Genomic DNA, 24,222 nt, shown 5'->3' on the forward strand with positions numbered 1-24,222 from the left:
ATTAAAGCATGCTGTTATTAGCTGTTAGTCACCTTTTTTTTTTTTTTTTTTTTTTGGTTATTCACCTCCTTAAAAAAATGTTACTAACATTCTGATAGGGTCAGTCACTCTGACAGAGGCGCTACCATTTTATTAAACTAAATTTAAAACTCACAGAACATTTCATGATAACAAATACTAATCTAATGCCTATTAGTAAATTTCAGACTTGTCAGTATGACTTAAAAGATCCTACATTCCCTGGCTTTTGCTTACCTCTCTGATCTAATTTTGCTTTCTCCCCAGAATTTCCTAAGCTGTGTGCCTTCTCATGAATCCCATCACAGGACAAAGAAGGTACCCAAAGGCACCCATGACCCAAGGCAAGGCAAAAAGGGAATTCTTCCCACAGGGAAATGGCAATTGAATTGAAACTTAAAACACGAAGTGTGTGTATTCGTATATAAGTAAGAGGTCTGACAATTAAGTTCACAAACTCATCCTAGAAAAAGTGCTTTGAAGGGTGAGCAAGGAGCTGGTGGCAGTGCAGAGCTCCCCAAGGGGCGGGCTTCCAAGGAAACAGATTCAGCAATGAGAGATGCACCAGTTTTTCTAGGATGAATCCAGAAACTTAATTCTCAGAGCTCATATGTGTTTGGGGGTAGTGGTAAATAAAACCAGAGCCTTTAATCTATGTAATGGGAAAAAACAAGGCAGAGCTTTCTGGGCATGACAGAACAGAAGGAGCTTGGGGAAGCACTGGACGTCAGTGTGGCTGGGGCTTGGAAAGCAGGGGGACATTGGAAGGTGGGGAATGAGCCAGGTCGCAAGGACTTCTTTGGAAGAGGCCCCCCAAGAGGGGCAGTGCAGCATTTATACACATCAGCCCTTGGGTAATACCTTAATCTAACATATAATGATTTTTCACAAGAAAAGCAAATCCTCCTGCCTTCGCTGGCATTCTCCTTTTCTTCCCAACCTAGAAATAATCAATAGTGGTAAAAAGGCGTTAGTCATCCTGGGTGGGACTTTTAAATTTCCTTCAGGAAAGTGAGCTAGCCTGTCCTGAGATTCAGATTCAGGGATGGGACTGCTCATCCCAGCCCCTGAGAGCTTGTTTTCTAACTTGAAACACAACCTCTCCCACACTAGTGCTGCTGTGCTACTCAAGTGATAAACGGATTGATTTTTTGAGGTGGTTTTAGTTAGTTATTACCATATCACACACATTCAATAAGAATTCAATTTTTATCCTTAACCTGAATACATCCTATTTTTACCCGAAAAGAACAGAGAAATTACACTTCAGAAAATTACATTTTGATAAATAGAATTTTACTTTTAAAACAGCCTTAAATTTTTAGAATGTTTAATAATTCATGATGATTTATTTTTAATTACTCAGAGATTTAGAGTCCAGATGTAAGAAATCAATAAAAGCAGCACAGAATCTAGAGTTAACATGTAGAAAGGTTAGACGGTTGCCTCAAGATTCAGTTGAATATCATTCTTTTTCTGAATCAACAATGTGAGAATCTCCTAATTTCTTATTAACTATCTAACTGTCAAAACTTATTTTAAGTGAAATACAGATTTGTGGGGCTGAGAGAGTAGAATGGGAATTGGGGAGAGACAATTATATATGTGATATGGTCAAGAACGCCAATGAAATCATTGAAAAAGAACAAATGTTTGAAAATTACCTTTTTTAAATGAATATTCCATAGTTTATTAGCACCACGCTCTAACCAACTGGGCTAACTGGCCAGCTATTCCATAGTTTAAAGATGATATTTGCAAAGACAATTTTAATGTAACATGATTAAAAAGTAAGAATTTATCAGAATCACTGCCTTAATATGCACTTTCAAAGATCTACTTTGTGCAAAACGTAAATATGCACACGTTCCGCAAAAATTCATTTGTACCGACTTGGAATCAGGACTACACGTGCGGCTGTTTCATGTCATTGAGACCTTTAATTATATGTTTAACTGCACACAATTCTTTAGCTTTTACATAAATTGTTCTTTGCTTACAGGATACTGATATAAGCATTTACCCTTTTCAAGAGTTTAATTCTTTAGCTAAAAAACATCAGATTCAAAATTCAGAAATGGTAGGCCACACAGGGAAGCGTGCTGAGAATATATGCTGATGATATATTCTCACTATGCAACATTTATATTTTCTAAAACACTTTCCAGGAAGATATGTCATATCCCAAGATCTCTCCTGGTAACCAGTTTGAAATGAGAGCTGTGAAGAGATTCTGATATTAGTCAGAGTTGTGATGGAGTTTCCTTAATAATTTCTCTAACCCCAGGGGGCACCGAGGCTGTGGGACAGTGCATTCACGCTTAGTGTTTGTGCTAATAAATCCCTAATCCACTTTGTTGTAACCTGCATCAAAAACTCTGCATCCTCAAAGTACTGCAATCATGCAGCTTATACATTGATTAGATGTACAAATTAGAGACTTGCCCACCACATTCACAGTAGAAAAGGAAGGCATTAGGGAGAGATGCTTGTCCAAGCATTACAACCAAAGAAGCCTATCAAATAATATTTATTTCATTGACTATTATTTCTAATAATAATAAGCGTATTCAGAAAATTAAGGTTAAAAAATTTAATTTACTGGCCTTTTGCTAGTAATAGCAATAAAAGTGAAGAGTAAAAATAATAGCCATAAAAAACTCCATCTCAAACGATTTAACAGCTTAGTTCTATATTTGACTGGCAGTGCACACAAAACCACCATAATATGCACTAGCAAATATATCTTCCACATCTGTTTAGAATCCTTATGCTGGTATCGCACTGCGCAAAGAACGTCTTCATTATCTCAGTGAGACTATTCAGATGCCTCACTAAGAACCATCTTTAAGATTTTAGTAAGGTACTTCAAAAATTAGGGAAACAGGGTACAATGTGCCGATTTTATATACCATTTGAAATGTTTACATCAAACTGGTGAACGTGGCATTCACCTCACTTATTTAATTGTTGCATTTAGACATTTATACTCTACTAATAATAGATTCGACCCCATTAATGCAGTAATGTATGCAGTTATGGTCTAATAAAAAACTTTAAAAATTAGAAAAATAACAAAAAGTTAGAGAAATGATTAACTTCCTATTACTTTCCTGCTACAGAAAAACTGGCAACTTTTAAGGGGTGTTATTAAGCCACCCAAAGCCAGCATCACCCCCAAAAGATTTTTTTCCCCCACATGGTAATATGTAGCTAAAATTTCAGTAAATGAAAACAAGGTAATTCTGAAAACAATCCGAGCGCTGACGGATGACGTTGAGGGGTGTCAATGCCAGTTTGTAGGCAGGAGGCCTTCACATTTGGCTCCCTGTCTCCACAGTCCTCGGGCCTGCTGTGGTTATTCAGGGTAGAGGAAAAGCTTCACACATGGGTGATATTTATAGCCAGCATCACTACCAAATGGACTGCAGGTTCAAATCAGAGTTTTAAGGTCAGGAAAAGCAAGTATCATTTAAATGAATCACCACTGCCACTTTTAGAAGCGCCTAACTTCCTTTAGAATTCTCCATTTCAAAGATGTGCCAATTTTTATTTTAGGAAATCATGAATAAAAACTAAACGTACAATAGTTAAGATGATTACTTGGTCTGCTGCTATTTTTTAAACATTACTAACTTCAGAGCAACAAGTTACATTTATCTAACACACTTTGACAGTGTTTTATTTTCTATAACAGACATACTGGAGTCTGTTTCAAGAATTTTATGTTCTAGTTCATATTTGAAATTTTATTGTGGCTGATACGAATGTGAAAATTAAAAAATTATCACATATTAAGAAGAAAATCCACATAAAAGCAACTAGTGATAGATCTAATTTAAGTGAAATATTAGTTTACCTTACTTAAGTGCACAATAACTTCACCCATGTCGTTGGAGAAATATAATCGTGTAAATTTTAGAAGTTAGAGATTTTTTCAAAATAAAAAAAAAATGCATCCAGATCTCTTCAACTACACATAGCATGCTGTGGATATTCTTTTAAACTAGCATTTTAGATTATTACTGTGGAAACCTGGGCACAAGACATAATGCACAGTAGGTACTGATTTTACCACTACCCCAAGAATGGCATTTGTTGTTTGAAAGATATTTAAGAATGTTGCGATCTTTATAAATTAAAAAGAAAATCCAACAACTGTTTGCATAAAGAAAATAACCAAACAGAGGTGGCAGATGGAAAGTTCAGAGGGCCCTGAGTGGAGGAAGGGACGTAAAACAACAGAGGAGGGAGACGTAAAGAAAGGGAGGGCAAGACCAGGAAAAGTTTACCCAGTTCTCCAAACCTACACTTATTACGTAGGAAACACAGTTGGCTTCCCCGGGACACAGCTGAGTTATTTGTTCTGACTGTTTTCAGTTTACTTATTAAAACAGGCCACATTCTCCATTCCAGACCCCAGGGCCTGAGGGAGCCCCATTTCAGGGGCAGCTAACTAACCTCTCAAGGCCCAGCATGGCTAATTGAGCCTTGTCACTTGATGGCTTTATGTATGAGGAAAGCTCAAAGGCCCTGGCACACACCCCTCTCTCCGTCCTGCCCACCACCTGAAACAGCCGTATAGTCACACTGTTTCAGTATCACCTGTTATCAACATCACAAATGGGCATTAAACAGAAAGCAAGCTATAACTTCTACATTAATACAAATACTACACGTTTAGAAAATATTGCATTTTGGAAAACAAAGCATGACGTTTTCCTTCTTAAAGTGTTTCACTCTACCTTAAGTGAATACTCATATTAAACAAATCTGCTGTAAGAAAGATACAGATTTACAAAAAAAGACAAATTATAAATTAGGTCCTTCATAGAAATTCACTACAGGATTCTGAATCCTAAATTGCCTCATCTAGTTAGGATAGAATAGAATTTGATGCATCTGTTATTTTCAGGAGAAATGAGTTATTACATAAAGCAACGTTGAAAGTTCAATAGAAAGGAGGTAGTTATCAACAAATGTGTAAAAAAAGCCCTCCTCTAAAGCTAACGGAAGAACACACTGATTTTTCAAATAAGAGTTAGTAGAATCAATATTAATTTATTTTTATTTCATTAAGTTCAAAACTGCTACTTTATTACTTAAAGGCCAAATCTACAAGGAAATAAAAGAGGCTTAATGCAAGCCATGGGAAAGTAAATTATGAGAACTCTTTGGCCATTACTTCCTTTTTTTCTTTCCAAATATTTTTTATCTCATTAATGAAAATTTTCGTGAATATTCTGAAAGTGCAGATAAATACAAACAGCAGGAAAAACAAATCACTTTTAGAATGATTTCCAAAATATCATCCTACTGTACTTCCAAAAAGTACTACATGTTCTCACGTTCCTCAGTAACACTTTGTCTTAATTTTTGATACTAGAAATTCTTTGTCCCTATGCACGGCACCTCTCCTCCTGCCCTGTGGATGTCCTCTCGAAATGTCCAGAGATGGTTTAAAAGTAATTGGATGTATACCATTTGTACCCGAGCTTTATAAAAACGTATCAAAGGGAAAGCAAGGCATTCAGTTTTAGTAAACAAGATAATTGCTCCTAAAGTAGCTCCTGGAAGTCCGGGGCAGGAGGCAGCTGCAAACATCCGACTGAAAGCCCGTCCATGCCTCACAGCTTCCAGTCGAGGATGTTTACAGCCGCTCACTGTCAACAGCCACGCGCCTTCTCTAGCTTCCCATCTCCCCACCTGAAGAAGGGTCCTCAGCAGGTGTTTCGAAGGTGCACAAGCAACAATTCTGTACATTACTAAAGGCTCATTCAAACAGACACGTTATAGAAAATGCCTCAAATTCAAAACAAACAAGAAGCCTCCTGGATGTCTATTATTCACTGACCACGTTTCTATACAATCTTGTGATGGACCAAGGCAACCTATGCAAATGGATTTCACCCATTACTGTCAGCCAGGAGAAAGGAATAGGCAAGTGGCCAGGTTACTTAATAGGACTCCGCCATGCATTACGTAATTAAAATCTTTAAGCAAAAGTGACCAGCAGAGAAAGTGGATTATCTTAACAGCATAAAGTATACATGTAACACGAAAATAGTACAGTTACTGGATTCACACTAGCAATGAAAATACAAAAGATCTATTTGGAATGTTATAAACTCTAACCAAATAATAATAATAATAAAAGACTTACGCACTGCTTTTATCCATCACTTTTGTTCTAAAATCTGCTCCCTGGGAGGACTTGTACAGTCAGCTGATTTTGTAAAGCGTAAGCAACAATCAGGAGAAAAACATAAAAGAATAATGAGGTATGTAACAGGCATATATCAGTTTGTCGATCAAAGTTTCCCACTGGAAAAACACAGAGCCTACCACTCGCAACGGAGTGACGCACATGAACTCCAAATTCGAATGTTTTGAATTCCACTCCCATTCTCTTATGAAAATAAATGAGGAAAACTGAAGGTTAAGCTCGATCAGTCACTACTTTCCTGCAGTAATCCAAAACCACTCTGGGTCTAGTGAAAGATTAAGTCCACACAGAAACGAGGGCGTGCCTCTCTCCGAGATTTGTTTTGAGATGAACTTACTATAAGGTTCTTAAATTGCAGAAGACTTAGTAGTGTGTGGTACCAACCCCAGACAAAAACAAAATCCACACCGAAAAGCATCATGTTTACTGAAACTTAACAAATGCGAAGAGCTTCATAAATCCCTTTTTCAAAGCAAAGGCTAACTCTATCCCATTAAGGTTAAGAAAGTTAATCTTTGAGGCAGCAGGTGAAAACAAGTTGAATTATGCTGTGGCCTTTTTCTTTATTAACTAAGGACTTTGAACTATTAAAACTTCCTAGGGAACCACATTTTCTCAATGGGTCAAGTCACATAGAGGAACAAAGCAAACTTTATCAGTGCTGTGCGATTCTACATTCCAGAAATTCTTAGTACTTGGCGTTCATGTACCACTGCTGACTAGCGCTTGAGTCAATCCACCAAACTCAGCTCCGGCTACCAACCCTGTGAACTTCTCACCAAGATGTCCACTTCTTTTAACTTAGCCACAAATAGACAGGCAGGGCACTCTTTAATTGAAACAGATAAATACCAAGCCTTACACCCTGTGACGGCATTGTATATCAATAACTATTTACAAAAAGAAAATATTTTTACTTCCATTAATTTTTCTCAAAGTGATGGATCACCCTCTTGGAACTTTTAGATAATTACTGTAAAAAAATAAGAAATTAAAAATTGAAAAACGGTTAAGTGATGACTAAATACAAAGCAAACAACCTTAAAAAGCAAATAACTCACTGAATACATGGAAGAGGTATGGAATCTTAGCCCAACTTTGAAAAACCCAGCCTCTTGTCACAACTTTATGAATTCACATAAAAATTTCTCTATTTGAAGCATGAAAGACGGTAAAAACTTAGTTACAAGAGTTCATAAATGGAAAACCATTCAATAAGCATAAGTGTAGTACTTTATTGTCTGTACATATGGACTTATTTTTTAGCAAGATATCTAGATGAAAGTTATGTGAATTTATTTGAGTAAGATGCCAAATAATTTTGCCAGTGTAAGTAAGACACAGTGTTATTTAGTTGTTTGAACGATTTGCTTATTTTTTGGTTACTGAGAAATACCCAAACGATTCTCCAAGGAGAGGGTGGAAAGAGAATTATCAGGATATCCTCTTCTAACCCCTCATACCTGGATTGCACCGGCCCTGTCCACTCTACAATTTTTCTCCAGTAGATGGAGAATTGGTGGATACATTTTATTAAACCTTCCTGGTAGAGAACTACCGATTTAGAAGGACTGAACTAAAGTTTACTTATGACTAAAAAAACCTTCCCATGACCAGAAAATGTGAAGAGTAAAGCCATTAAAAAAATCATGAATTAAACACAAATATGGCATAATTTTTGGCACAAATATGGCAAAATCAGTCCCTGATTAGACCTATACAAGTTTGAAAATGATCTCAGAAAATGACTTACCTAGTTCAAAGCCATAAGAATCCTGGCTGCTTTAGCCTGGTTAGACAAAGTCCTTAAAAGTCTTCCTAGCCAAAAGCACAGCTCTGGATATGTCTGTACCCTGGGAAGGTTCTATTTATAATCTTCCCCACCTCAGGTTTGTTGTTGTTGTTTAACTGTTTTTAGTATTAATTCCCCCTGGTGGCAAAGAGTTTAGGTGCGGCCTCAAACATGTAAAACTTTTTTTAGCTACCTTAAATTTCAATCTTGAACCCTCTCAACTAAATTTATAATCATGTATTTTTCCTAGGTAATGCATAACAAGAATAGCTTAAAATATTATAGCCCCAAGTTCCACCATCCTCCTTCTGTTTACTGACCCAGTTCTCTGAACTTTAAGATATGTAACAGGATCTGTAAAATGAATGACGCACACTTAAATTGTGAGATTTTTGGCACTTACCATTGGGTAGTAGAAGTGCCCACTGCTTGCTCGCTGGCTTAATCTATATATCTACGTATCCATCCATCCACCCATCCATCCATAGTATTTCCCTTTGGCCACAGAAATACAAAAGTGCATGCAGGTGACACTGCCCACTTCAAGAACTAGAGATGCTTGTCCCATCTCATCCATCTTTTCTTTCCATGTCCATCTAAACTCCATGCCCTCTGGCCTCCGAATGTTTGCACTGGCATCTACGAATGGGCGTTTTCTATGAGCACAGGACACACAGCCCAGGCTCCGCATCCTTCCGCCCTCTGTCTGAGGGCCCAGGGTTCTGGGTAGCAGCATTAATAGTATGGACATTCAGCTCCTATCCTGTTACTCCAGAAAATACACTGAGGCAAGAAACACAAGTGGTCTCTGTCTTTTTTGGTACACAGAACTGATCTGAAATGGAAGTGACCTAAATGTACAAACAAAATTCTGCTCTTTAAAATTAATCTTCACTTTCTCTGATTTATTATTTTACATTTTGTTGTCCATACTCTTTCTTGCCTACTTCAAGGACTTCTAATTCTCACCATATTTCTTACTTATGACCATAATGATAAAACTTCCCTTGCTTTTCTTTGTAATTAATACAAATACAGAACTACTTGCTCCTTGCCTCATGAAAATGGATGAAGACTGCAGGAATTTATTGGGAGCAATTTCCCATGGATTGCACAAACAGGCAAGATGGTTAAGAAATTTAAAATCTAGGAAGGAAAGCATTATTTTAGACAGTATAGAGTTCATAACTATTGAAGGTTAAGATCTCTTCTACTCTAAAAATGAATGAATATTTTTGTTCAATTAGCATTCTTTAATGATGATAGTGAAAAATAAATTGAGAATTAAGCTAAAGTATATCCACCCAAGTGGATAGCTTTAATCTTAACACAACCTCGACTGTTTGTTGTATGCTCAACTCCATCTGTGCACGTCTCCTTTTCCCCCTGCCGCGGCAGGACCAAGTATCTACACTCATCCCCGCCACACAAACCAGGACGCCTGACTGCAAGAGCTGAAACCACATCCACCACCCACTTTTCTGATATTTTGTTTATTGTAAACTTTTCTGAATCAGGCAGGGGAGCGTTTGAATAAGTAGGAGAAAGTTCAATAAAAATTACATTTTCTTTGTAAATTGGGCATAAAAAGTTAACGTAAAAAGAAACTTGAGAGTAGAATACCTATCTAGATCCTCTGGTGATAAGAGCAATTCATTCATCATATATAAATATGTTATATATCATTGTATATTATTTTTATCCACACACACAGACACACATATATGTAATTTTCACTCCCAAACTCCCTTTTAAGGTAACACTGACTGTCAAGCCAGGGTTGCCCAGATAGGAGCTCTTAGAGCTTATCAGAGAGCTTTTGGGTTGTTACTGCTCTGCTTTCCATCTCCCACCCTGCACTGCAGGCAGCCTCTCCCCTCCTCTCACCAGGGAGCAGGATTCCTGGGGACCAGGGAATCCCAGCCTCCAGGTTAATAAGGGACTTTCTACTCCACTCCTCCCACCCCAGCTCCTTCCCTTCCCTCAGGCTCCCAGGCTGTCAGCAGTTTCTTGGCACCCTCCCTCAGGCCACCTGCTGGGTCAGCTCTTTTCTCATCTCTGTCTCCAGAACCACTGGACTCCTTTCACGGAGAGCCACTCTCACCAAGAAACACCCTCACAGTTCTGCTGAAATAGATCTTATTTCTAAAGGAACATGAGGTGAATTTATGATGAATTTCATCATAATAATCATATGGCAGAATTCAGAATTCAAAGAGCATTTTTAAAAATCAAAGCTATTAGATTAAATTCCCCAAACACGAAAAACTGAATTATAAAATATAGTTTTTATACATATTTGTTTATCCATTTCACAATTGAAAAAGTACCCATTTCTAATTTAAGTCAAGTATACATTGTTCATATTTTGATTAATATTTTAAGCAACTTAAGTGATTTTGGTGCTTTTAAGAAAGATCAGAAAATAATCTGCTACTTCATTATTTTAAATTTTAGAAAGCATTGCTACAGCCAAAGTTAGTTTAGAGTCTTTTATTAATCATTTTGTATAAAACAACAATAAGCATCATAAAAAACAGACTTCCAACATACTTAGAAACTGACCCACTCTGAAATTATGTCATCATTAGAACAAGGTTACAAAGCTATGCAAGGATAAAAAATGGTAGACTCTCCATCCAGTTAAAGAAAAGTCAATAAAAAACTGTATGTATGACATAATTATTACCATTTAAAAAAATTTTGATTGTTTCTATTTTTCTGTTTTTATACATTTTTTTAACATAAATACTTTAATACAAATATTTGGAAACAAATGACCCATCTCAGACATAAGAAATATTATTTTTCATATCTCAAGAGTAACGTAGACAGTACCCAGGCAATTCTTATTAATGGTTGTCTATCTAGGTAAATTTTTAGAAGGAAAGAAGATGTATACGCCTCTCCCCCAAGGGCCATGATTCTGTCCCGGCACTACTGAATCCCCTGAGTACCCCACGATGGGCCCTGTACACAGCACATGTTCAGTACACACTGGCTGAATCTTTAAGCTGCAGATGAAGAGATTCTTAAAACACGCCTTATTTATATTCAGTATCCTTCCTTCCTTTGAAAATTTAAAATCTCACAGCTCTTTAAAAAGCATTTTTTCCTTCCCTTTAAAAATGATGAAACAAAGACAAAAGTTAAGAATTGACCCAAGTTAGAGCCAGGGCTATACTACAAAGACGTGGCTCCCCATCCTGTGTTCTGTGAGAACTGTCTTGAGACCGGTGATGCTTCTGCCCAGGTGGGAAGACGGGGCCACCATCCCGTTCTGACAGATGACTGGTGGACACAGCCCTCTCTCCCTCACTGAGCCTGAAAACTAGACACCTACCCCTCACAGTGGTTTGGAGAAGCGCCTGAGGTAGTATGAGAAAGTCCCATATACACATTAGTTATTTTTCCCCAAAATTATCTTCCAAATATGAACATTGTAGGGCAGATGAGATACCCACACCTCACACGGTGTTTCTGAGAAGTGACTGAGGTACATATAAAAGGACCACATACACATTAGTTATTTTTCTACAGTTACCTTCTGCTTGTTAGGGCAGATTAAACAGAACAGTGTCTACTAATGGAAACAAACCAACACAATTTTATTTGGCCCTTTAAACTAATTATATAATCTCTCCTGACCTCACTGGACATCTACTTCCTCAACTATAATAAGAGGGTTAATCAGATTCTCTCCAAAACCCTTTCAGCTATAAAATTCTATGACTCCAATTCCTTCAATTTATGAGGAAGAATGGGAGCTGGAGTGAGGGAGGGTTGAAAGAACTTTTTAAAAAATTACATATTTCCATAACAAATCACGGAAACTGATTTCGTTTAACTAGTATGATTTTTCTTAATACAAAGAACCACCAATTACCCTGAAGTCATTCAACATCACTTCCCACACCCACACATTTCAAAAATAGGACTACAAAACAGTTTAGGAGTATATATTTACAGACATAGCAGTCAGTAGCCAACTTCTAAAACTTTATGAAGAACTTAATTACCTCCAATACCACGTGGGATGGGAACTGGGCTGCAAGCAGCAGCAGCAGCAGCAGCGAAGAGCTTCTTCCTATGCTTTGTATTAAGACTGAGGGCAAAGAGTGACACGATATACAGAATACTGGGGAAAAAAATTCTTATTCAGAGTCTAATCTTTAGATCAGGTTGTAAGACCGCCATCCCACTCCATAGGAGAAATGGGTAACTTAACTTGAACTAGCTCTCTGCACCTCCGAATCAAAGATGGCTTCAGGCAGAGTTTTACCCAAGTTAATATTTGACTTCAAACTGTTTTAGGCCATCAGCAGCCTAGTCACTCACGTACAGATCTAGATTTTTTTTCAAAATAACTGTAAACTCCTAAGATAAAACCACACGTCTAGTATTTAAAAACTCATGATTGTCTATTAATTACTATCTACTCACAGCAGGCTTGTGCTAAATTTGGACCACTGGGGATAAGTGATGATGGAAATACAGTATGATTGTCCCTCGTTTCATTTGAAGAGGTAAACATTAAGAGCGGAGGTAAACAAGTTCAGGTCAAACAGGGCAGCTGCAGAAGCAACAGTACGTGACCGCCCGCCCCTACTTTGTTCCTCCTGCCTCTAGGAAAGAGAGTCTGAGAAAGCAGGAACTGGTTTCCTCCAGCTCCGAGGCTCAGCTTCCATGCCTGCCCAGCTCTACAAAACCACGCTGTGGTGGCACTCGAGGACGCACAAGGAGAACGGCAGCGGAAAATAAAACCTTCTGATTAAACAAAAGGATGCCCAAGTAGGAAACAAGGGTAAATGAAGAAAAGGACACATTTCTAGCTCCTGATTTGTTAGTGACCCCTCAAATGTTTGAACAACACGTTATTGCTATGCATCGATCAAGAAAAACCATCTTTACTTTGGTTCACGAACCTGATTAAGATCAGGTAGAAAGGAACAACTATTTTAAAATAAATCAATTTCTTCAAATCAACCATTTTACCATTTAGGTTAGCTCAACATTCTGTTAACCAAACTGAGTGTTTCTCATAAATGTTAATGAATAATCTACCTTTCAACACAGAGGGAACCAAGGGAGATTTTAAAAGGGAGATTTTAGGGGACCACAAAATAAATTATCAGAATGTTTAAGGGTAAGATTGATCATATAACTTTGATTTTCTAGAAGGCTCACAATTTCAATTATTCTTTCCCAATATAATCATAAGTCAGTAGAAATAAAGACATGTGATATTACATATGACCAAGAAAAGCCATTATAGATGATTAAGCAGCATCTAAAAAATCCTAAATTCCCCAAAGAATTCTCATTCTAAACTTAGTTTTATATACTATGGAACAAAAATGTCACATCTCCATTTTACCTGAATTATCTTAGTAAAGGGGACTTATATACAAGAAGAATGCCATACACTCCCACTTTAAAAACTCTAACCCATGAGACAAACTTTCCTCATTTAGAGTCTTTGCAAAATTTATTTTTTAAAAAATTACCACACTGGTTAGGATTGTAGAGCATACAGCTCTTAACTTTTCTTCTTTTTTCCTTCTCTCTAAAGCTATTCTTAAAATTGCCTCTGGTATTTTCTAAATGTGCTCTGGCAGTTTTTTAACTAATAAAATAAACATAGCAATCGAGTACCTGCAGTTCTGCTAACAGTATTGTTTGTATTATAAGCCCCATCCGCAAAGGCTACAGAGAAAAATAACTAGTTTAAACAAACATTGCTTAGATACCAGTGGCATCTTAAAGCAGAACACTCAACTCTCAAAATGCACAAGGAAGAAATTTTCCACTCCCACGATGCCGTGCTCAAGTGCCTGGCAAAACACATGTCAGGCAAAAGAGTGACATCGCCTCTGCCACCTCGAAGTTGGGGGGAGGTGTGGGCGTGAAGAGTCAGGAATTCTCTCCCTTCACTTTTTCACCGTCTTTTTCCCCTCCTCAATATAGGGCTTCTTTTTCGTGATGTCTCTCCCGTGATGTCTCTCTCTTTCTCCATATTTCCTACTTTTAGCCGCTCCCAACATCCATCCAATTCCCACAGCTTTGCCCTTGAATTCTGTTGCTTGACGTTGATCCCTAAATTTCTTAACAACACACATGCATAAACACTGTTGGATAATGTTTTCCAAGGAATACACAAAGGGCAGGTTGGGGTTTGAAGTGGGCTGGGGTTAAGACTGGGGGTGGGTGGGAAATTCTCCACTGGTATTTGCAAAGCCCAACCTTCCAGCTGAGAGAGAAGTTAAACCTCCAAGGGTGAAAAAAACCTGAGTCAGCCAAGAATCGCTAAGAGGAGGTAAGACATGAAGGTTCAAGCAGCCCTGTGAGAATCACATGAGCCGGTGTGGCCACCTCACCCACTGCACAGGCAGCTGCAACCCAAGGGGTGTTCCCTCTCTCTAGGTTTGCCCTTAGCTTTAGAGTCCAGACTTAAAATTGAGGAAGGCAGGCATGCTGCTCTTTCAGACAGCACTCGGCCTGGCTGATCTTTTCCGAGTAGACTTGTCTTTCCAAAACTCTTGCCCATCTTTCTGTTGCCTCCTTGCACTGTTATTAAATTACCCACTCTCTCGATGCTTCTGAATTTCCCCCTATTTAAGGCTCTACCACAAATTAAAATTCTACTCTTAGTTTTATCGGTTGGAAAATGAAGATAATTTTAACCACTGAGTTAAGAGACTTAACTCTTTGGTTACAGCTAGCATTTGTGAAGTGTTTGGGACATGAAACATGTCCTAGTGTTCGGGACATGAAAGTGTAAGAACTTTTTAAATAAATAAGGTGTAAGAACCTTTAAATAAAATAAATATAAACCATCCATGAATACATATGTCCAGGTTGAAATGACAATATGCTCTATACAATGGCAAAAAAGGCTTCAAACAGCAAATGTAGTAACTGAATGTATCATCAGCCCAATAAAATTACCAAGCATTGACAAAGATTTCCTAAGGAACAAGACTTCGTCTAAGTTAGGTGTTTCGCCAACCCTGGTCCTAAAACACTAATTACTAAGAAAGAAATACATCTATTTATCTGCTGAAATCACATCTTACAAAATGGATGTGTAAGAGTTCCCATCCACTGTGGGACATCCTGTACCTGACTTTTGAGTATCATACTCATTTGTATTCTACGTATTATTTCGATAACATTATTTAAGATGTTCTGTTGTATATTCTAGAAAAAAAGGCAAGAGTTTGAAGTTTCTGAGAAACAACATTATTTTCATTTAGAGGTGGGGCTATAACAAAATGAAAAGGCCAGCAATAATGAAAACAGAAAAAGAGGGGGAAAAAAGATTGGACAATAGTGAAGGAGAGATGAGGATAAGAAAATAAGGTCATCCTCATGACAATGGGATTATCTACCATGCTTGTAATATATAGATAAGTAAATTAAATAGTGACATCAAATCTTATCATCAAATCTCTGTTATAAACAGAGAAGAAAATGCATGTTGAATATGGACCTATATGGGAAATATAAAATTATTCAATAAAAGTGAAAACTCTGGCTTACACTTTGTCCTCTGTAAAAACTGTTTTTAAGGTAAAAATGTCCCCAAAACATGTCTAAAGTCTCAAAGATAACTTATCAGAAATTGGCAATTATGTTTTTATTTTTATATCAAAATTTAGCAAAGAGTTTACTCTTCCCTGGTCATTAGAAATATCAACTTAGAAATTTGTAAGACTGTACCAGAATGTTTATTGCAGCCTAATTCATAATTGCTAGGTCATGGAAGAAGCTCAGGTGCCCATCAATCCATGAATGGATCAATAAACTGTGGTATACATACACCATGGAATACTATGCAGCCCTAAAGAAGGATGGAGACTTTACCTCCTTCATGTTTACATGGATGGAGCTAGAAAATATTCTTCTTAGCAAAGTATCTCAAGAATAAAAGAAAAAGTATCCAATGTACTCAGCCCTATTATGAAACTAACTTACAGCTTTCATAGGAAAGCTATAACCCAATTATAGCCCAAGAATATGGGGAAAGAGGAGAGGGAGGGGAAGGGATAGATAGAGGAAGAGTGAGTGGTGGGATCTCACCTATGGTGCATCTTATAAGGGTGCATATGAATCTTTCTAAATGTAGAATATAAATGTCTGAACATAATAACTAAGAAAATGACATGAAGGCTACGTTAACCAGTTTGATGAAAAATTTTCAAATTGTATATAAAAACAGCACACTGTACCCCATGACTGTATTAATGTACATAGCAATGACTTAAAAAAAAGAAACTTGTAAGACCACTTATTAAAATTAGACCATATTAAATTCACTGCCAGAGACTGATTTCAAAAATTTAAGACCCAGAAATTTATAAACATTTTAAAAGATAATCTCTAGGTAATAGTAACAGAAGGTGAAGATTTTAAAAATAAATATATTTGCCTTTTGTTTAGAATAAAAAAAGAACTCTACTCATAGAAATTCAAGGAATATAATAGAGTTTTTATTTAAAAATGGATGATAAAATCCTGCTTAGTAAAAATTATTAGCACAGACAGTTTTAACCTACACAAATGCAACTGAAAGATTTCCAAAAAATTTATATACAACACACACACACACACACATATATACGTATATAATTTTGAAGTGTTAAGCTTGTCTAAATTTTAGCATTGTAACTTAGAGTTCTAACTTCGGCAGGAAGAAAACTGTGCTTTGTGTAAGCAAGAAATTTCTATTACTTCTATATTAAGAAGCCACACCCCATACAACTAATGACAGGAAAGCATTTTAATTCAAACCTCTAATGCTACACAGCCTGAAGCAAAGATAAAAAAAAAAAAAAAGCAGAAAAATACAAGCACAACTCACATTTTCAGAGAAGAAAGGAAACTCTTGCTAAATAAGTAGCAATTATGCTGAAGAATTTATATGCTAAGCACGAATGAATGTAAAAACACCAGAGCAGTCAACCATAGCTTTAGCACTTTGAGTATGATTAACAGAATGAAATTTCAAAGGTCAATTAAATGTCAACACACTTTAAAGGGATATTCTTAACTCTGGTCAATGTATAACAGCACCTCATAATTCAGAGGTATCCTTAGTTTAAATGTAACATGCATGGGTTATGTGTACATATATATGCAGACTTACATTGTATCTCCAATCAGATTACAGAAAGTCATTTCATAGATATCCTAGAGTTTTTTGTTTTTTGTAGAGACAAAGTCTCACTCTATCACCCTCATTAAAGTGTGGCAGAGCGCCTGCGGTAGAGTGCAGTGGCATCACACAGCTCACAGCAACCTCCAACTCCTGGGCTTAGGTGATTCTCTTGCCTCAGCCTCCCGAGTAGCTGGGAGTACAGGCGCCCGCCACAGAGCCTGGCTATTTTTTTTCACAGTTTGTCTGGGGCTGGGTTTGAACCTACCACCCTCCATCCTCAGTATCTGGGGCCAGCGCTCTACTACTGAGCCACAGGCACTGCCCGATACCCTAGAGTTTTGACTATGTTAAAATTATTAAATAATTAAAAAGAAAACACAACATAGCACTATCCAATGAAGATGAAATGCAAAGTAAATTATAGATGCTTAAGATTATAAATGGCTTACCCAGTAGCTGATCCTATTTACCATATCACAAGAAGGCGTTCCCAAAGATAATGCTGTACTGTCCATATGTGTTATCTGGATACCTAACTCACGCCCCGCTAACCTTCCCTGCATTCTTGCGGTTAAAGAGCTTGCCAGGAAAGGTACATGGCATTTAAATATTGCCAAGTTCAGCATTAGAAATCTCCGGGATGGAATAAAACCTGAAGGAACTGAGTGCCCATTACTGACATTTCCATCCAGCAACTCAGTAAGAGCCTCAGTCTATCCCATGTAAGCCAGGCCAATTGTCCCAGAACCTCAGAATGAGAAGGGACCATCAAGATCATATGGTCCAATCTTCTCCATCAACAGATCAGCAAGCAGATCCAGAAAGATAGAGTGACCTGGCTTGGCTCATGATAGCTCCTGAGAAGCCTAAAATCTCAAGGCTTTCTGTTCCATATCAAATCCATCACATATTTGACCAAATAACGGGCTATCATCAGAATTCAGAAGAAGGTGAGATGCTTCGGTTAATTGTCTAGGAAGCCTTCAAAGAGGAGTTGGACATGAAAGCATGAGCAGCATCTGGGTGGCTGGAAGGGAGGCAGCACTGATGAGAGACACGGTACAGGCTGATTCACGGTCTCTCCCATGTTCCTGGGACTACGCAGAGGTGGTGTTCAGAGTAGGCTGGGACCCTGTCTATAAGGTTACCTGAGAAGCCAGGCGAAAGAGGCTCAATCTGATGGGGCAACAAATAGAGGGCGATAATGGGATTTTTATTATGTGATAAACACAAAGGCCAGCCTAGCAATAGGTATGCAAGATAGAACAGAGCTGGGGGGAGAAAAAGACTTGGTGTGCTTCGTGGGAGTCTAACAATAATATTTTACAGGGCCGTTGTGAGAAACAAGTCAGCTGACAGAAAGAAAGTATTTGACAAGTACAAACAGCCCTAGACAGTAAATGTTGTGTAAAAACTCTGGGGGCAGGAGCCTCTCTGACCGCGTCTCCATGTCTTTGTGGCATGTCCATCCCTAAAAAAGCAAGTTTGGAGTTGAACTCTGGATCTATCCCTATAGGATCATAGAGAGAAATCCCTTCCCCTCAATGATTCCAAAAGCCAGATCCCAAAAGGGAGACTACCCCCATCCTTAAGCCCCTGCAAGGCGATACTAAAATCCAAAACCAGGAATAAAACTTTTAGGCAGACCACAAAATCAATGTTTTTCAAAGTGGGTGAAGACAGTATATAATTAAGTGCTAAATAAGGTGGCCCAAGAAAGGAGGAGGGGAGAAAAAGAGACAGCACCTGAGCCAGGGGAATGTGATGAAACCCACGCCATTAGCAGGTACTGCAGTCAGCATCCGTCTCCTGCCCCTTTTCCTTCTGCTCAATAATTACTATTTAGCAATGAGACCTTCCCTGTGTCCAGAGCTACTTAGCTCTTCCTATGTTGTCTTCCTCTCTTTTCCTTCTTCTACAGAAACTCTCCGGGGCTAAAAAAGAAATTTGAAAAAGTTACTGCAATCAACTAAAAGCCATACATATTAAATATGTACTGTGTGAGTTATTAGCTGATGGTGTTTTAATTTATGATTTTACATAATTTCCAGAACAACTCTATGAGGCAGGTACCATTATCCTTATTTTCCAAATAAGAAAACTAAAGCTTAGGGTGTCAAGGATACAGCTCAGATAGTAAACTGCAAAGCTAGGATTTGTATTAGGTTGGCTGATTCCCCGGCCCAGGTTTTGAACCTGTCTCCTAAACTATTGCTTTTTTCCCCCTCCAATAAACATGAAAATTCTCACTTATATGCTGATGATTTTGTGTATACAGAGGTTATACAGAAAGTGTATGAGTTTGTAAATAAAAGTTTTGACAATAGTGGGTAGGGCTGCCTGGCTTTAGCCATATACTTGCCTGTCAAATTACCATCTTTAGGACTGGAGTCTTCGAACGTGAGGGTTAAAGCATATTGAGGGCACAGTTCTCTACCCAGCATTCTTGTTCTATACTCTCTCAGGGCTTTAGTCCCTTAGGGTCCATTCCCAATCCTTTGCTTGAAACCTTATCCTCCTAGTGGAAGAGAGAAGGGGAGGCTGGGATTGTCACTCCCACAAATCACCAAAAGGTTGGTGAGGATGGTGGGTATATATCCCACTAGTAAGTTCTCTGAAATGTGGTCTCTTGGGCCTTGTGTGTCTAAACAACCTTAACTCTGCTTGTAGGTTATATGTATTGATTTACCTGCAGGGACATTTTAGGAGGGGGTCTCTAGCCACAGGACTCTCTATGAGGTGAGGCCAACATGTCTGGTGACATAAGGAAAATGATCAGAGCAGTGAACACCTGGAGAGTTTTTTTTTTTTTTTTTTTTTAAATTCTAGAAGAAAGCGACTAACCATTACAACACTGGCAAGAAAACGCTAACACTAATTCTTAAAATTTACTGTGATTAGGCCAGGAGCAATGGCTCACTCGTGTAATCCTGGCACTCTGGGAGGCCAAGGTGGGTGAATTGCCCTGAGCTCACAGGTTCGAGACCACCCTGAGCAAGAGTGAGATCCTATCTCTAAAAAAAATAGCTGAACATTGTGGTGGGCACTTGTAGTCCCAGCTACTAGGGAGGCTGAGGCAAGAGAATCGCTTGAGTCCAAGAGATAGAGGTTGCGGTGAGCTATAATGCCATGACACATTAGGGTGTCAAAGGGTGACAAAGTGAGACTCTGTCTAAAAAAAAAAAAAAAAAAATTAGTGTGATTAACTCTCATTTTGGAAGGAGCTTGTTAGAATACACAGATTTTGCTAACAGACATTCTGATTCTCTAAGTATGGGAGGTGTCTGGGGGTTTGACGTTTTCCAAGAACTATAGGTGACTGTGATACAGATGGTCTAAGGACCATGCTCTCACACACTGCTCTAACCTCTTACAAAACTGCCAAACTAGCAAATCTGCACAGAGGAGAACATATATCCTAGAATTAAAAAACCCAGCTTGTTCAAATATCAATAGTAGGTTTTAAGTTGAGTGGTCACTTTTAAATAAGGGCAGTATGCTTCCCAGAAATGTTGAGGCCTTAGATTATTCCTGATGTCACCAAATAGTCTATACATATTACACAGGGCCCTCAGGAATAGCAGAATACCTCACTGCAATCTACCATAGATGTCTTATACACCCAGTGCTTATCTAGAGGAAAGACCTTCTTGGCAAGATGCTATTTCCTGGGCTTAATTTACATTTAGTTTAAGATTGATGATAATTTTCTTTGCTGCAGATTTAGTTGATTTCAAAAAGTACACTTTCCTTCATGTAACTGAACTTAAAGGTTTTCATTTCAGGTTATTTTAAAAATGAGTTTAAAAATCAGACAGCACTCAAATGATCTGAGTTATGATTAGGCCATTTAATTAGACATCTAATCACAATGCAAACAGCTACTCATTATTTAAGGAACATACCCTTTCAAAGGTTTGTGTTTTTCAAACAAAACTAGGTCATAAAATGTATTATGTCAAATCAATAATGCTATCTTTCTCCTAGAAACCCTATCACTTGTCCTTGTCTCTTTCCAAATGTGTATTCCTATTTTAAAGTATAAACTTTCAGACTAGTTATTGGAACTCAGTTGTTTCTCTGCCAGTTCTTTGATACCTTCTTTCTTTCCACTGAAGCATAATCATAATTCTCTTAAGGATGGTCATGATAGATTTTTAATTATTTCTGCCTGTGTATTTTATTCCACAAATATTTTTGAGTATCTATATGATGCATATATATATTTAAATCAACTTGTGTTGCTCTAAGTTTCATGAGAAGAGAAAATGCCCAGTAGAGCCCCTGACATCTAGAAATCCCTCTCATGAATGGTGAGAAAACTGGAGGGCTTTGTCATTTACAGAATGGCATAACTACTAATTTCTCCTGTGTACACTACTGACAAAAGATACATGCACTGTGTAAGTTAATTTTGGCCACAAAAAATATTTGATTTTACTTTTTGTGGGAAAAAAATGCAGGTTATCACGATAAACATTGTTTTGCAATACAACCTGTGATGACACTAGTTCAATACCATTGCCAAACTAAACCTTTAACATTAATTATTTATAAAATTATACATGCCACTAACACATCCCAACAAAGCAGATTATGTAAGTGAGCTGTCTTGGTGTCAATGATACTGAACACACAGGAGCTATTTTCACGTCATTAAAATTAGATCAAGATGTACCTGAATTATGTGTTACTGTTCCTGGGAGGAAGATTTACATTAATTTAAAATTGACTTTGGTTCTAAGTGACATTTTCTTTTCCTTCTTTATGACTCCCCTCTTCAATTCCCTCACCCTCAACAAAGTTTTCAGTAGAAAAAAGCAGTACAGACAACAAAAACAAAAACACTGAACGCCTGCACAGTTCACCCTCTCCCTGTTCTCCCCCTAACCTGGGTCTGGAAGGGAGTGTTGAGGGCACCTGCCACTTGACCCTCAGACTTAGCTCTCCGTCCCCATCCTGGCCCCTAGGACTCCAAATGGTGGAGCAAAGTAGACTAGTCTTAAGATTAGAAAAATAAGCAGTGAATATTTAGGTTTTTTTTTTTTTTTTAACTAACAAAAACCTTTAACTATTAGTGTCTTAAACCACCAGACTTAAAAGTTATTTCTGAGTGTGCTGAAAGGATAAATCCAGGAGCACGGGAACATATTATGGCCTACCGCTCCATAACTCGTGCACCACGTTGAGGCCCCCCCAAAATCTCTAACGGAGATGTATTTTAAAAGCTGGTAGGCATCAAAGATTACGTAGGTGTATCTCCATATATCACTCACGAGGAGATTTAAGTGGTTAAGTCACTTGTCCAAGGTCAAGCTGAGCCAGTTACCAGCAGGGCTGTCTGCGACCTTGTAACCTTTTTACCTTCCCCGCTGCCCCCCTGCCCAAGCCCTTGGTGGCACGCGCCCCGAAAGGGTTCCCACGGATACGGTTCACAAGTCAGTAGCATGTCAACGCCTTTCGAACTACCGCCTGCCTGTTCCAAACAGTACTAAAGGCTCTTTCCACGTTTCTTCCCCAAGCCCAGGTACCCCTAACCGCTTGACCTCACCGCGATCCAAGTCGACTCACCCGCAACCCGGGGTGCCGGTGCCCTCCGACGGACTCCGGCCCTCCTCGCAGTCCCCGCCGGCCGCGCTGCGGCCCCGGCTGACGACAAGTCGAGAAAGTCACCCGCGATGACCGCGGACGCGAGGGGCGGGCCATGCCGCGCCGCCCCGCGGAGGCGCCGCAAACTTTTCCCGGCTCGCAAGTTGCCGGGTTTGGCGGCCGCGGACCGACTTCCTTGTCCGGCCGCCGGAGCGAGGGGGCGCCCCTTTCCCGGGAGGGGGCTGGGCGAGCCGGGAGACGGTCAGATTGGGGTCGGGGGAGCGCAGGCGCCCCTCACTCCAAGGCGCGCTGGGCCAATCCCGGCCGCATTGTCTCCGCGGCCTCGGACCAAGCCCGAGCGGACTTGCGGTCCGGAATATGCCACCCCTTTTCGCCGCCGCCGCCCACCGCGTTCTTTGTGTGTCTCTCGCCGCCCTCGGGCCGCTTCGCCGCCCGCCTGACAGCTGAAGGGCTCACCACGCGGGTCCCGCGTCCTCCCGGCCGCAGCCAGCGGAGCCGGGGCCGGCCAGAGGAGGAGGGGACAGGAGGAGGGTTGACAGATGCTGTCTCGGAGCGGCCACCGCTGAGGGAAGACCGAGAACTGCCACTGGTAGCCGCTGCCGGCAACCAGCCCTGGCCCGGAACTCCACTCCGAGACCACATCGGCGAGGAGACCCAGCCTCCGACGCCGGCCGAACAGCTCCGGTTCCGCGCCCGGTGCCGGCTCCGCGGACGCGAGCGCTCGGTCAAGAATCCTGGGGAACCCGCTCCGCCCCCTGGCTCCAGCGCCTCCAATGAGCTGGGCCTACAGAGGGCAGGCCCGCCCAATCAAGTGTCGGAAAGCCGGGCCGGCAGAGTAGCCAATAGGGCGCGCCTCCGGCAACACACCCGCCCTGATCCGCTAGGAACTAGCTGCTCCGAGCCCGGCGCTGGAACCCTGATCCTGGCGCTCAGATCGAGTCAAGTCCGGTCTCCGCTGTATCACAAAGTCTGTGGAGGGAGGTCCGGTGTTTATTCTAAGGAGGAGCCGGGCGCTGTGGCTCACGCCTGTAATCCTAACTCTATGGGAGGCCGAGGCAGGATGATCCCTTGAGTTCAGTAGCTCGAGACCAGCCTGAGCAACAGCGAGACCCTCCCTCCCATCTTTACTAAAAATAGAAAAAATTAGCCGGATGTATTGCAGGGTCCTGTTGTCCCAGCTACAGGGAGGCTGAAGCAGGAGGATCACTTGAACCAGGAGCTGGAGGTTGCTGTGAGCTAAGCTGATGCCCTGGCACTCGAGTTTGGATCACAAAGTGAGATCTAAATTCCTACTCTCTACATACATGCCTTTTCTGGCAAAAGTTCGTGTAAGAAAGAAAGCTGACCAAACACCTTGCTATTAACTGTTTAAAGCCTTTCCTTATGAACTTTGCTGTAAAGTGCCGATCAGGCTGC

General features: G+C 39.7%; 1 protein-coding gene across 1 annotated transcript; it reads right to left on the reverse strand.

Annotated features, from left to right (window-relative positions):
• Positions 1–20,397: 20,397 nt before the first annotated feature.
• Positions 20,398–23,447, reverse strand: LOC100958170 (putative uncharacterized protein encoded by LINC00472). The gene is given in 2 exon segments (XM_003789702.2): positions 20,398–21,487; positions 22,768–23,447. Coding segments are annotated over 2 exon segments (393 nt in total). The 5' UTR covers positions 23,116–23,447; the 3' UTR covers positions 20,398–21,442.
• Between the last annotated feature and the right edge of the window lie 775 nt (positions 23,448–24,222).

This window comes from Otolemur garnettii, unplaced genomic scaffold (genome assembly GCF_000181295.1).
Source record: "Otolemur garnettii isolate 467f Iridium unplaced genomic scaffold, OtoGar3 scaffold00035, whole genome shotgun sequence".
Classification (NCBI taxonomy): domain Eukaryota; kingdom Metazoa; phylum Chordata; class Mammalia; order Primates; family Galagidae; genus Otolemur; species Otolemur garnettii.